General features: G+C 39.5%; 1 protein-coding gene across 1 annotated transcript in view; it reads right to left on the bottom strand.

The window, feature by feature from the left end:
* LOC116261710 (uncharacterized) overlaps positions 1 to 15,331 on the bottom strand; it is a 57,791-nt gene that overhangs the window by 37,502 nt on the left and 4,958 nt on the right. The window contains exon 4 of the mRNA XM_031640521.2: positions 3,121 to 3,249. Within this exon, the coding sequence (XP_031496381.1) occupies positions 3,121 to 3,249 (129 nt within the window). The remainder of the gene's footprint in view (positions 1 to 3,120; positions 3,250 to 15,331) is intronic.

Here is a 15,331-nt window from a genome sequence, read left to right as displayed (position 1 = left end):
GTCATGCCTCTTTTGTTTTCTCCTACCAATTTTAGAATTGTAAAGCTCAACCAGAGTCTACTCTTGTGTCTTTATCATTGTGTGCTTCCTTCTTTTATTATCTTTGTTGTCTCATTTTTAAGAATACACATTTTTGTAGCTGAATTTCTTCTCTGAGCTTGAAGATGACATTATGCAAAATACAGCAGAATAATGCTAGTTCTTTAAATTTTGAATGTTTTGATACAATTTTTGTGTGTGGATTTCTTGTATGCTCTTGAAGGCATAATCTTCAAAGTATGGCAATTGGCAGCATATATGCTCATTCTTTATGTTTGGTTGTTTCTATTGGTTATGTGTTGCAGGCTTGCAGCTCTTTTGCTAGGTTCTTTATGTTTGGTTGTTTCTATTGGCATAATCTTCAAAGTATGGCAATTGGCAACATATACCGCTGCATTAGAGAAGGATAATCCACAACAGCCTCTTTGGCGCTATGTTTAAACCATTTTTGTTTGAAATTTTTTGACATATATATGTATATGTACATGTGTGTGTACGGCCGTACCCCCGTACTCAAGTTTTTTAAAAATGGTCTGTACCTGTACCAGCACCGGCACCCGTACACGTACCCGTACCTATGTGACATAGGATGTAGGGAGTTGGGTCAGACCCAATAGGTCAGGTCCAATGAGATGGACTGTATATAATGGGGAATAGTGAACCCTGAATGTTACCGAATTAATGAAAGCAATTTTGAGTGCTTAACCCTAGAGCAGGCATGCATGAGTCGGGAGTCTCATTAAGCCACCTCTTGATAGTCGGGCACTATCACACTTGTCTCTGCTCTTTGCTTCATAATCATCTCGTGCTGAAGAACCATTGCCTATAGCTCCTCAAAGGTAGGCAGACTGGGAAGACATGATAGTGTCATGGCGAGCATACCAATCAGTTCCCAGCCTATTAATAATCTGCAGCACATTGTCCTTGTTTGAAACCATACTCCCAATGATAGCAAGTTGACCAGTGATAAACTTCATATGATGTATGTACTCCATAACTGACATTGTCCCCTTTCTTAAATTCTGAAACTGGATCTTTAGCTGTAAAACTCGAGCCTCTGTATCTGTGAATACATCTGAGAAAGTGTACTCTATAATTCTACAGTTATGAAACAATTTGGAATAGTAGCCAACAGTTCCTGAGAAAGTGTCCAAGTAATTATGCAACCAAGGACTAATAGCATTTCCTAAACCTGTATACTCTGGATTCTTCATGGATTTGGTGGATGATGCACCTTTCCCATCTTTAGTTTCCTGCAAAACAGTCTTGGGAAGTGCAGGAACAGAACCATCTAGATGCTCATTGAGATCCTGACCCCTTAAGAACAGAATTATTTCTCTTCCATGTCAAGAAATTAGAATGATTTAAGTTTTTTGGTGACCAACTGGTTGAGAAAACTAGCTGAAGGACCGGAATTTGAAAAGGAATTCATAGAAATAAGTAAAAACAAGTAACTAGGAGACTCAATAAATAAAAGCAATAGGATGAATATTAGAATAAAGGCCCTGGAAATACGAAAGTGGAAACACCCTGAACACTTCATCAATCACCAGTGTATTGTGACCTTTTCTTTTTGCCAGATGATCTTACATCTGGATTTGTATGCTATTGCAGATTACCCATGGTCTGCCTCTTAAACATAACAAGTGAAATTTTCTTCTTAATTGCTGACCGTAAAGCAAGAACATAATAAGACACTTTGGAGCAGATCAAGAGAACGAACAGACCTAGTAGACAGGTCTGCATCAGACCAGAAAAACAGAGATCAAAAGAATGATCAGACCTAGTAGACAGGTCTGTGTCAGTCCAGAAAAACAGATTCACGTCAGATATGCATATGTCAGAATATAAAAAGATGAATATGAATCTGTACCATGTTAAAACACCAATATTAATTTGACATACAACAAGACACAGAAAAAGGAAGACATCAGGAATTTTGGGAATACTAGATGGCAGAGAAAAAATTCAACAGATACTAGGGAAAATAAGACACAGGCAAGAAATACTAGATGACAGCAGGAGTTGATTTCAGAAGCTTTATTGACACTGGACAAAGCAAGAATGGAAAAGAGATGTAGAGATTTAGAAGATCAGGTTTAAGGGTGAGAGAAAATAAGGGAAGAAAATAAGAAGAATGAAGATTTTAATCTCTTGAAATGAGAGAGTAAATCTCTCAGAGCATTCATCTTGTAAAGTTCTGGAGCCTGTACTTTGATACCATATTTGATCTGTGGAACCGGATAAGATGAATCATCACAGCCTTATTTTCCACAAAAACAGAGGAGGAAGAGAGTGATGCATAATGGTAGAGCAGCAGCATTAGGGCATGCCTCCTAACCCTAATTTTTTATTAAGAGCAAGATCATACACTTTGGACAAAAATGCCCTTCAGTACATGGATAAAAATACATGGTGCCATTAATGAACTAATTAAAACACATGCTAAGTAAAAGGTGTGGCAAGGTGTGGTGTGCCTGGGTTAGATGTGTATGGATGTCCTCATCTCATATTCTAACAGCAGCATCTAGTGATATTTGTTCCCAACTTGACCCATCACCTTAATTAAATGAACCAGACTATTAAGGTTATGTATTGATAAGGTAGATGGACCAAATAGATTTAGAGAATCTTAACAAAAGGGCAACTTATTATTGGCAATAATAAGTAGACAAGTAGCCCCCTTTTTAACACAAGCTGGTAACCTACCAGATAATGTAAAAAGACAAAACCATATTGAATTCACCTCCTTTTAAGCTGGCCCACTGCCTTGTTTATAACTGCCAATATCACTTATGCCATGACATTGTAACTCCAAATTTACACAAAATAATTGTAGTAGGTAAGCAGCATATGAACCAAATACAGGTTCAAAGTTCCAAGAAATGACTGACGGAAAAGAGGACAAATATCTGCATGCATCTTAGAAATGTAGTGTTACCACCTCATACAATTCTCTAACTTTCCATATCACCCAAATGCACCACCAGATACATGATGAAACAAAGAGTTTAAAATTTTAAACTTATATTAGTTTTTAAAAGAACAAAGCATGAGCAAACAATAATAGGTTGATCTTACATTGACCGCAACTGCTCTCAAAGAAAGAGATGCAGAAACTAAGGAAGACTGATCAAGCCTGTGACAAAGAGCATCAACAAGAACCCTTGCCATTCCAATTTTCGCAAACCTCCTAGCGTAGCCAAAGACCTGTTTAACAGAATTAATGGTATTATCATGATTCAAGTAGGAGAATGGGAATCCCCAAAGAAGTTCAAGTTCATGAAATAATCATGAAAATACATCACAAATTTTTAAATTCTGATGGACCCCAGAATAACAAAGTGGAGCACAGACACTAGTAATATCAGGATCTCCTGAAGTTAGACAAAAATTAAAAGCATCAATTCATAGGCACAACAAATCAGCTACAAAAGCTAATTGCAAGAAGACAGAAAGGCCACAGTATATGCAAGATAAGAAAACAAAGCTAGCAGTTAAGCTAGTCCCAACGGCTACAATTATAGCCATCAGAGATTGCCAGAAGCTAGTTCAATTACCCATTCATGGCTGAGCCCAAAAAAATAAAAGCAAAAAATGATAAAAAAATGCATAGCAAAAAGTGAAAAATAAAAATACAAAAAAAAGGTAATAATACACATACATATACAAGCCACAAGCTGTCTAAGTTACATGGGTACTTCAGTAAGGTCCATGTACCCATGTTGCTGTACCCGTACCCAAAATGAGTACTTGGACACACTTGGGTACCTATAGATATGTTGACATATGTTGTATTTGGGTCACCTATTCGGGTCAGGATCTGGACTCAATCCAGTGTGTTATGTTATGGCCCTACTTAACCTGTGTAAACCCTAATTTTCTGTGTGTGAATGAATTCTTAGAGAGAGTGTGTCGAGTTGCTAGTGGGCGCCAGTCCTCCCTCACCCGTGGTTTTTTTCCCTCTTGTTGGGGGTTTTCCACATTACATCCATGTTCGTTCATCGTTCTACTTGGTTTCTACTGTTTCTACATGGTATCAGAGCGAGATTGGTTCTGAGATTACTGTTCAGTTTAGACGGAGAATCCTTGGCATCGTTTGGTAAAGGATTCTCTATCGCCTCTCATCCGTCGTCGTGAAGTTCCGGCGGTGACTGTTGCCCGAGCACTTCCACTATTGCCCGAGGCCTCCACTGTTGCCTGAGGCCTCCACTGTTGCCTGAGGCCTCCACTATCGCCCAAGCTCCTCTGGCCGCCTGCCTCTGGCGTCGCCCGTCATCCACTGTCGCTCAGCATCTGCTAGCGCCCAGAGTTGCTCATCGCGCCAGTGTCTGCCATCGCTCATTGCCCAGCATCTGTCACCACCCAGCGCTCACCGTCGCCCACCACTTCGTGCTCCGTTGCTGTCGCCCAAGGCCTCCCTTGCTGTTTGTCGTCGCCTGGTGGTGCTCGTCTATCACAGAGCTCTCTGTTGCCACTACTCAGTCGTCCTTCAGCCTGGTGTTGCTGCTACTCCGCCAGCTCCTGCTCCGTCGGGTGCTGATCACCGTGAAGTTCTGGTGTCAGGCGCTCTCACACCTAATAGTTCCAGTGTTATTGGTGTCGCCCTGTGGAGCCAGCGCAACACTGCCATCGACCGCTGCTCCTTGCCATTCTCTGCCTCTACCCCTGTCGTCATCTGCCCAGCGGGCACTGCTCCTTTAAAGCCTGATCTGCCCTGATCTGCCTAGCGCCGGTCATGCTCCCTACGTCGTCAGTCTTTCTTTCCAGCCACTGTCGGGCCAGAGGTCTCCTCCCACCGCCATGCCTGTTGCCTTTGTGCACAGTCACTCTTGTTTTTCTGTGTTTTTTCTGCAGTGTCGATCTTGATCATGGCAGAGTCGTCTCTTTCTATGGTCAATACTGACGACACTAATGTTGGGGCCTCTAGAATTAAAAATATTCCAATTCAAGTTACTACTATTCGCCTTACTAAAGAAAACTACCTTCAATGGTCTGGTGCTATCACCATGGGGATCGCAGGTTGAGGCAGAATTGCTTATATAAATGGGAGGAAGATTGAACCGGCTAAGACGAATGTTGCTTAGAACACATGGTTTCTTGAGGACAACCAAGTTAAGACTTGGATTGTCAACTCTGTGTCCCCCGAGATTCAGCCCCTCATTTTTCGCAAAAGGTCTACAAGGGATATGTAGGTTATACTTGAGCAAATGTATGGCCAAAAGAAGAAAGTTGTTCGAGTGTATCAGTTGATGAAGGATGTCTATTCTCTACGGCAAGGTGAACACTCTGTAGGCTGTAGCAGATTTCTATGCAGTCCTGAAATCTAAGTGGGAGGAACTTGACTACTACTCTGATGACACTTGGGATTGTCACCGAGATCAGGTGCGTCATTTAGCCAAAGAATGGGAGAATAGGGTGTTCCTATTTTTAACAGGGCTGAATGATGACTTTGAAGGTATAAGGAGTCAAATCCTTAATTTTGACGAACTGCCTAGTATTGAAGATGTTTACGCCCGTGTAGAGGCTGAAGAGCAAAGACGCCTTGTTACTACTGGAAAAAAGGGGGATCACATCTCGTATAATGAGAGGTCTTCCCTTGTTAGCCGAGGTCCTATAGGAGTTGCCCGACCTCCTCGCAAGTGCACTCACTGCAAGAAGACTGGTCATACAGTGGATTTTTTTTTGGACCTTCATCCAGAAAAGAAGAATAGTCGAGGGAGACCTTCTAGTGGGAAGAAATTTATTTCTGATGCTACCAACTCTAGTGGAGGGAAAACCTCTATCTCAGCTGAACAGATTCGCGAGCTTCGTGCTTACCTAAGTCAGATTGATGTTGGTCAATCCGAAGTGTCAGATGATGTGAAGATTGACCATGCTCTGGCCATTTCTAGTGAAAAAGGTAATTTTTGTATGGGAGAGTGGATTGTTGACAGTGGTGTCACCCATCACATGACTGGCAATCCTAAGCTCTTTCATGAGTATAAACTATCTTCTGGAAAGGAACGTGTTTCTCTTGCCAATGGTTCCTTTACCTTTTTGGCAAGAAAATGGAGTCTTTCCTTGTTAAACAATTTTTTAGTGCATGGTGCCTTACATGTTCCTCATCTTCCCTTGAATCTTTTATCTGTCAGCAAGATTACAAAGGAGCTGAATTGTGAACTTATATTCTCTGCAAATTGTTGTGTTTTGCAGGACTTGGTGATAGGAAAGAGGATTGGGATTGGTTTGGTGTCTGAAGGCCTATATCGACTTCTCATTCGTGTCGCCACAGGCCCACAGCTCTTATGACAACAGTTAGCAGGACCGAGAAGAAGAGAGAAGATTGTCTTCAGTTATTTTTGTATTGGCATGAACGACTTGGTCATCTCCCATTTGGATTTTTAAAACAGTTATTTCCTGAGTTATGTTCTAGTTTGGACATATCTATGATATCTTGTGTTGTATGTCAGTTTGCTAAACATGTTAAGGCTTCATACCCTGTTTCCAACAGTTGTGCTAATGAAGGGTTTTCCTTGATCCATTCTTATGTGTGGGGGCCTTCGGGAATTCATACTCGTAATGGTTTTCAGTATTTTATAATCTTTATAGATGATTACTCAAGGAGTACCTTTGTTTACCTGTTGAAAGATCGTAGCGAAGTGCCTCATGTCATAGAGACCTTCATTCTTCTTGTGGAGAACCAATATGGTGGTTCTGTTAAGACCTTGCGTTCTGATTATGCTCGTGAGTATGTGTGTCAAGCTGTTGAGGATTTCCTTCGAAAAAGGGGCATTGTTCATGAGACATCCGGCAGCTATACCCCCCCTCAAAATGGGGTCGCTGAGAGGAAAAATCGTCAGGTTCTTAATGTCACCAAGGCCCTCTTGTTTCAAAGGAATCTTCCAAAATATTATTGGGGATATGCTGTTCTCACTAGTGCATACTTGATTAACCGTATGACTAGTCGTGTGCTAAATGGGCAAATCCCCCACTCTATGCTTCTAGGGAATCGTCAACCCTTTCACCTCCCTCCTCGTGTCTTTGGATGTGTTTGCTTTATTCATGATCACAACCCTAATGTTAAAAAACTTAATCCAAGGTCTATTAAGAGAATATTTATTGGGTATCCTCCTATTCAAAAGGGGTATAAATGTCTTGATCCTACCACTAATCGTATTTACGTTACCAAGGATGTCACATGCTTGGAACATGTCTCTTATTTTGGTGAGAATCCTCTTCAGGGGGAGAAGTCTATGTCAGGGGAAGAATATTCTCCGAGTCAGGAAATTCAATTTACAGATTTCTTGGAGTACAAATGGGAAGAGAGTCCACAAATTGCTGAGGTGTTTGAACATGAGAGGAATGGAGGGTGTTCCACTGGGACGGAAGAGGAATGTAATCGTTTGTTTGGGCAGGTGTACGCTAGGTGAAGAGTTCGTACAGATAAGGTGACGAATTGTGAGAATTCTACTTCTAATCCCAATGCCACTTCTTCCCTGGATGACCCAAGTCGTGCTCAGAAAGAACCTGTTGAGTAAGACATTCAGTTAGAAACTGAAGATGAAGAGCTTCTCATTGCCATGAGAAAGGGTGTCAAGTCATGTACTCAACACCCTATTGGTAACTTTGTGTCATATTACAGACTGAGCACGGATTACAAATGTTTTGTATCATCTCTTTCTTTGGCTGTGATTCCCAAGACTGTTACAGAGGCTCAGAGTGATCCCAAGTGGACTCATGTTATGCAAGAAGAAATGGAAGCCTTGAGCAGAAACCAAATATGGGAAGTGGTAGAGATCCCTGAAGCGACTCATCTAGTTGGATCCAAGTGGATCTACACCATTAAGTACAAACCATATGGGAATGTTGAGAGGTTCAGAGCTCGCCTATTGCCAAGGGTTTTAGTAAAAAATATGGGATTGACTACTTAGAGACTTTTGCTCCTATTGCAAAGATGAAGACTCTTAGAGTTATCATTTCTCTAGCAGTGTTGAAGGAGTGGAAGATGTACCAACTTGACATTAAGAATGCATTTCTCAACGGAGATCTTTAGGAAGAAATGTATATGTGTATGCCCCCAGGATATGAGAAAACAAAAACCAGGAAAATGTTGCAAACTAAAGAAAACTTTATATGGGCTCAAGCAGTCTCCTCGAGCATGGTTTGAACGTCTTAGATAGTGATGAGACAACACGGCTACAATCAAGGAAATGGAGATCACACTTTGTTTGTAAAAAGTAAAGAAAGTAAGGTTACTCTTCTATTAGTCTATGTTGATGATATGATTGTTACAGGTGATGATGAAAACGAGATAACCAGATTAAAGGGTTTACTGGCTGCCGAATTTGATCTCAAGGACCTTGGCAAAGTAAAATATTTTTTGGGTATTGAAATTGCTAGGTCAGGAACAACCCTTGTGTTGAATCAAAGGAAGTATACCTTCGATTTACTGAAGAAGATAGGAAAACTAGGGTGTAGACCGGCTTCTACTCCTCTGGATGTAGGACACAAACTCACTATTAAGGATGGAGAACCTCTTTGTGAAGAGGCTAAGAGGAAGTATCAACGTCTGGTTGGAAGATACCTCACTCTGACTAAACCTGATATCGCCTTTGTTGTAAATGTGATGAGTCAGTTCATGCATGCACCTACAGATGCTCACTTGAAAGCTGTCGACAGAATTTTGTGCTACTTGAAAAGGAATCCTGGCAAGGGACTTCTATATGTAAAACAAGGGCCTATTGAGATTGAAGGATATTCAAATGCAAACTGGGCAGGTTGCGTTGATACTAGAAGATCTACGTCAGGGTACTGCATCTATTTGGGAGAAAATTTTATTGTTTGGAGGAGCAAGAGACAAGATGTTTGTTCTTGTTCAAGTGCAGAGGCCAAATATAGGGTCGTTGCTATGGGAGTGTCAGAATTACTATGGCTGAGAGTACTATTGTGTAACATTGGAATAGAGACTGAAGGACCTATAAAGATGTATTGTGATAACAAGTCTGCTATCAATCTGGCCAACAACCCTGTGTTACACGACCGAACAAAACATGTCGAGATTGACCGCCACTTCATCTGGGAGAGGATTGATGCCAGAGAGTTGATTCTACCTTATATGAAGTCTGAAGACCAAACTGCTGATGTTCTGACTAAAGTCTTACCTTTGACTCAGTTTGAGAAGAACGTATCCAAGTTGGGCATGTTTGATATGTATGCCCAACTTGAGGGGAACTGTTGACATATGTTGTATTTGGGTCACCTATCCGGGTCTGGATCTGAACCCGATCCAGTGTGTTATGTTATGGCCCTACTTAACCTGTGTAAACCTTAATTTTCTGTGTGAATGAAATTCTTAGAGAGAGAGTGTCTGGTTGCTAGTGGGCGCCAGTCCTCCCTCACCCGCGGTTTTTTTCCCTCTTGTTGGGGGTTTTCCACGTTACATCCATGTTCGTTCATCATTCTACTTGGTTTCTACAAGATCCAAACTGCTTAATTTTACTTTGATTTAATTTTTTTCACCTTACTTTTCATTATATTCTTCGAGTTATTGATATAATGTTTTTATTTATATCACTTGTTTATTAAAATGTTGCTTTCATTTTGATTTTTTTTGTGTTATTTTGCATATATACATACATATATCCTGCCGTACCCCCGTACCGACATGTTTTAAAGTTGTCGTGTCCATACCCTGTATCTCCGTACCCGTACCCAAACTGTACCCATACCCATGTGACTTAGCAAGGTGTGTAAAATATATTTTCTTTTCATGTGGTGTGTGTGTGTGCGTGTGCATATACACAAAACTAGACATTCAATTAAGTGGCTTTTATTGGAATAAGTAAGTTAAGAAAAGGGGAACACTTTGACACTTTTGAATTATTACTAAAACAAAAATATTGTGATTTTATTACAATATTTTTGTAGTTTTTCAAGAGAACATATTCCTACAACATTCTAAACTTATGTTGGATTTCTTTGAACATTTTGATCACTGTCTTACATTGTTATAAATGCTTTCATGTGACAATTAATAAAAAGCTAATAGTTGCATAAGTCACTCTATTTTTTATTATATTTATTAACTTGAATTTCCGAGGGCACAAATTTTTTCAATTAATCTTAAGAAAAAACTTGCTTGCCAATAAAAAGCAAAGAATGATATTTATCACAATTATATATATACAGACACACACACATAAATATATATATCTGATGTCGACAGCCATCCAGCACATGCTGCCAGTGTCACATACTTATCGAAAATACAACATTATCGATGATTTTGAAACTTTTTTTTCAAATCAAAATTAAAGCGAAAATTAAGTTTCAGAATACAAATTTTTAAGTTTTAGAAAGCAGCAATTCCCACATATTGACACTGGTACTTTGGCCATTTCACATGTACTTATGTGACAGAGTTTCAATGATTTTTCTTTTTTGATATAGATAGTCTTGGACATTTTAAATCCACCCATACAGTTATATGTCAGAAACAAACTAGCTGGGCAGCCAATAAAGTTGGATGAATATATATATTATCCACATGGACATTTTTGTATTGTCCAAAACTATATGTTCCAGAGAAAAGCCAAAATCCCATGAGAAAAGACCAGATTTCACCAAAATCAACGATTTTGTGTTGACCGCATCATAATATTTGCTCATAAATTCTATTTCAGTTGATCTTCTCTTAACATATTATTTTGAGCATTGTCAAAAATATCCTATGTCATTACAAGCATTAGGCGAAGACTAGACGACGAGTAGAGTAGACTCTACAGCCTAAAAGGAAAGAGAATATAGAAGCTAATAAAATGCAACACTAAGTGTTACTATATTTTAAACTGTACCAGAGTCCCAAAAATATTATCACGCACTCAAGAAAATTGAAGGCAAATCTCTTACAATGGAGAACTGAATGTTATCCCTTAAAAGTTAAAACAATACTGACTTCAACAAGCCATAAAAGATAGACAAGACACCTCCTCTATTTATAGAGGAGAAAAAAATAGAAGGGAGAGCTGCAAGTTGTTGGACTAGTTCCAATGGCTAGAAAACTAGCCCTTGAAGCTGCCAACAGCTAGTAACACTGAGCAAAATGAAAAAGTAAGAAGGAAAAATCAGAAAAGAAAATGACGATAAAGAAAATAAAAAAAGAAATACACATTGCAGCCTATGTGCATATCATATACACATGTATATATGTATACATACAAGCACATATACCTTGAGATTTATGTGACACCAGTATGAGGGATTGCCCCATGTACCCACTCCGGTATGCCGGTAAGTGGAAACAGGTACAGCAAGGCAGTTGGGACCCAATCTGAATCATAAAAATCTTTTTATCTTTACAAAACCCATCGAGCTCTTCAGCTCGACCCTGAGTGTCTTCCCTCTTTAGTCTTTCCTCCTCACTATGATGACTGGCGGCAGCCATAATGTCCGGCTGTGCACGGCCATGTCCGGCAGTGCACAGTGGCAGCCAGCTAAGTTTTTCCTTTTTTTCTACCTTTTTCACTATTACAAATTAGGGTTTCATTTTCTTGATTTTGGGTTTTCCGATTTCCTGCTTTGGAGATGTTTTTGTTTGAAGATTGAACTGTAAGTCTGTAGAAATATACGTGTTTTGAACTTTTGTTTGATCTATATGTGTTTATCTGTTGGCTGCTACTTTTGTTTGGTTTCATTTCATCATGGTCAGTTTGATCTATTGGCCATTTCGGCTGCCAGTTTTCTTCTTATTTCTTTCAATTCTCTACATTGACATGTAATTATAAGAATTGACAGATTGTGAGACTGAGTCTGTGACCAGTTTAGTTGAACAGCTGATGCTGCCGATCAGCCAAGCACAAGCACAAGCACAAGCACAAGCCTAATTGTGTTTTTGTCTTTTTGATGTTTAGCAATTGTTAATATTAATCTTGCAATTCTGAACTTAATTTAAGCATCGACTTGGAATAGCTAGAATGATGATAATCATAATGTTCTTGTGATAAACAATGTTTGTTTGTAGGCTTTTTTATGGGATTACAAGTTTGAACTATTAATGTTCTTTCCCATTTTATCATTTCTAAGAATCGAGAAATTTGCTATAACTGTTGAAATGTATGTATCCCGATCTATATATATATCTATAGTATGTATATTACATATATTAGTCAACTAATATATGTCTTATATATATATATATATATATATATATATATATATATATATATTTGAGTGTTAAGTTTGTACATATGGATCGGGCCACCCAGACCCGACCCATTTGATCCACACGCCCAACACATCATGGGCGGTGCCATAATTGTAAATCTTATTGTTATTTTGTGTATTTTATGATGTACCCTAAATCGTGATTAGTATATAATGATAACAAAAGGCAGACGTCATTTGTTGCTGCTCTCTTTCATCTCTCTCTTGCTTGGACATGCAGCCCACTTCTCTCTTCCTCTTCTTGCATCTAAGTTCATTCGGTGGTCTGGTATTAGATATCAAAATCTTACTTGGTATCAGAGCCAGGTTTTGCCACTGAGAATGTTCGGTAAGAATCTCTAATTTCTGCCCTAATCTTTGTTTCTTTTCTGCCCTAATCCTCAAATCTCTATTTTCTGCCCTAATCCCCAAATTTCTGCCCTAACCCTAATCCCCAAATTTTCTGCCTAATCTTCCCTAATCCTATCGTCTACCCTAATCTGCCCTAATCCTACCCTAATCTGCCCTAACCTTACCATCTGCCCTAATCCTACTGTCTGCCCTAATCTGTCCTAATCTGCCCCACCGTCAGCCACCTAACCCTAATCTCAAAATTTCCATTTTTCCCCTATTTTCTGATTATTGCATTTATGGATCCCCACCGCAATTCCAGCATCTTGTCGTCCAATCCTGAATGCTCAGGGCAAGTTCAAGAGACCATTGCAGAAATCAATCCTGAATATGAGATGTGGATGGCTCATGATCAATCTCTCGTTGCTTATATCACCTCCACACTATCAGAGGAAGTTTTGGCAGGTGTTGATGATGATCTTTCAGCACTTGAGTTGTGGAATGTACTTGCTACCACATATTCTCAAGTATCAGAAGCGAGATTTCTACAACTCAAGAGGCAATTTCAGGATATCAAGCGAGGCACACGTTCAGTCTTGGAATATATACATGAGATCAAAAATGTCAGCGATCATCTTGCCATCATAGGACATTCAGTCAGTGACAAGGACAAGGTACAACAGGCTTTGAGTGGATTGGGGCCAGAATTTGATGTTTTCTGCTGCTTTACAAGTATTGCCTGTTCTTCCCTCTTTTGAAGACTTGAAAGCAAAATTGATTCAGCATGAAGCGAGTTGTGTACAGCGACATGAATTAGTTCATTCTGGCGGTCACAATGTATTGGTCACTGGGACCCATGCTTTACAAGGAAGTCGTCCAAGAGTTTGGAACTCACAGACAGGGATGGGGAGAGGTATCCTTCCTATACCTAACACAAATGTACCACGAAGGATACCTACTTGTTGATTATTGCAATAAGAGAGGTCATGTGAAGTCAGAATGTTGGCATAACCCACAGAACAAGGGAAAACATGTCAGGCATGACAATAAGCAGCAGGGTCATCTGTTTCAAACACGACTGCGGCATCGAACATTTCCCCTGATGTGCAGCAGATTCTAATGACAGCGTTCTCTAAAGTCAATCTCAAGCAAAATGAGGAAGGACAATGGTATGTGGATTCTGGTGCTGCAGCTCATGTAACTGGTGACGCAGGTAAGCTTTCTAGTGCTCTCCCTTATTTAGCTAAAGGCTCAATCGTCACAGGAGATGGTTCCCATCACAAAATATCACATATTGGAAATGCACACTTATCTATGGTTCATTCCTCAATACCCTTAAAGAATGTTCTTATTGTTCCAAATGTCAAGAAAAATATCATTTATGTGTCAAAGCTTATTGATGATACTCATTCCTCTGTTGAGTTTACTCCTTCTTCTGTTTATGTTAAGGATGCTCGAACCAAGAAGACGTTCGTTGAGGGTGTTCACAAAGGAGACATGTACGTCATTGAAGAAGCTCCAAAAGCGTCTAAGTCTTGTGTTTCAGATTCATCCTTTCCCAGTCATAGTGAAGTCAATATCACAGAGTATGATATGACATCTCTTTGGCACGGTCGTTTAGCACATTGTAGTCGGTCTTTCATTCAAAGTCTTGTTGCAGATCGACTATTAGAAAAGTCCAGTCTAAGTCTTGTCAGTGAGTCTAGCATGTGCTCAAGTTGTCATATTTGTAAGAGCCATGCTCTTCCTTTTCAATCAATAAATAAGCGAGCTTCGAAGTTATTTGACACCATTTATTCTGATGTTTGGGGGCCTGCTCCTATTTCTTCCTCTTTCGGGAGTAAATATTATGTTGTTTTCATTGATTCTTATTCTCGCTACACTTGGATCCACTTCATGCCTTGGTCCAAAACAAATACTCTAGTAATATCATGCATTTCCAATGTGATGGTGGTGGTGAGTTCATTTCAAATGAATTTACTGAGTACTTACTAAATCATGGGATCACTAGACAGATTTACTGTTCTCACACACCACAACAGAATGGTATTGCTGAAAGAAAACATAGGCACATAGTTGAAAGTGCTCTCAGTATGATGCATAACACTGATGTGCCCATGACTTTATGGACTAAAGCCTTCCATACTACTGTTCATGTTATTAATCGACTGCCACTATCCATGCTTGAATGAAAATCTCCATTCTTTATTTTACATCAAGAACAACCAAATTATGATGAGCTACGTGTTTTTGGATGCATCTGTTATGTTCATGTTGATGTTTCTTTGAGAAATAAGTTTCAAGATCGAGCTGTCATGTGTAGATTTGTGGGTTATGCAGAAAATTATAAAGGCTATCGCTGTTACAATCCAAAAACTAAACGTGTGCATATTTCACGACATGTTGTTTTTGATGAGCTCAGGTTGAAGGATTTCAAGAAGCCACATGCAATACTTAATGTTAGAAACGATGTATATGACTCATGGCTGAATGCTGAAATATTACACCAAAGAGCTGATACACACCACGCACAAAGTGACAGAACTATTGATGAGCTCGAGACAGCCACAAACACTCAGATAGACAGAATACCTTCATCTACTCGGACCAACAACATGGTTGAATGCTGAAATATTAGGCCAAGGAGTTAATGCATACCACGCCCAAAATGACAAAATTATTGATGAGTTCGAGACAGCCACAGATACTCAGATGAACAACACGTCTTCACCTAATCGTTTTTCAGGAGTAGTGTATA

The sequence above is a fragment of the Nymphaea colorata genome, chromosome 10 (genome assembly GCF_008831285.2).
Source record: "Nymphaea colorata isolate Beijing-Zhang1983 chromosome 10, ASM883128v2, whole genome shotgun sequence".
Taxonomy (NCBI): Eukaryota; Viridiplantae; Streptophyta; class Magnoliopsida; order Nymphaeales; family Nymphaeaceae; genus Nymphaea; species Nymphaea colorata.
This window is presented reverse-complemented; position numbering and strand designations above follow the sequence as displayed.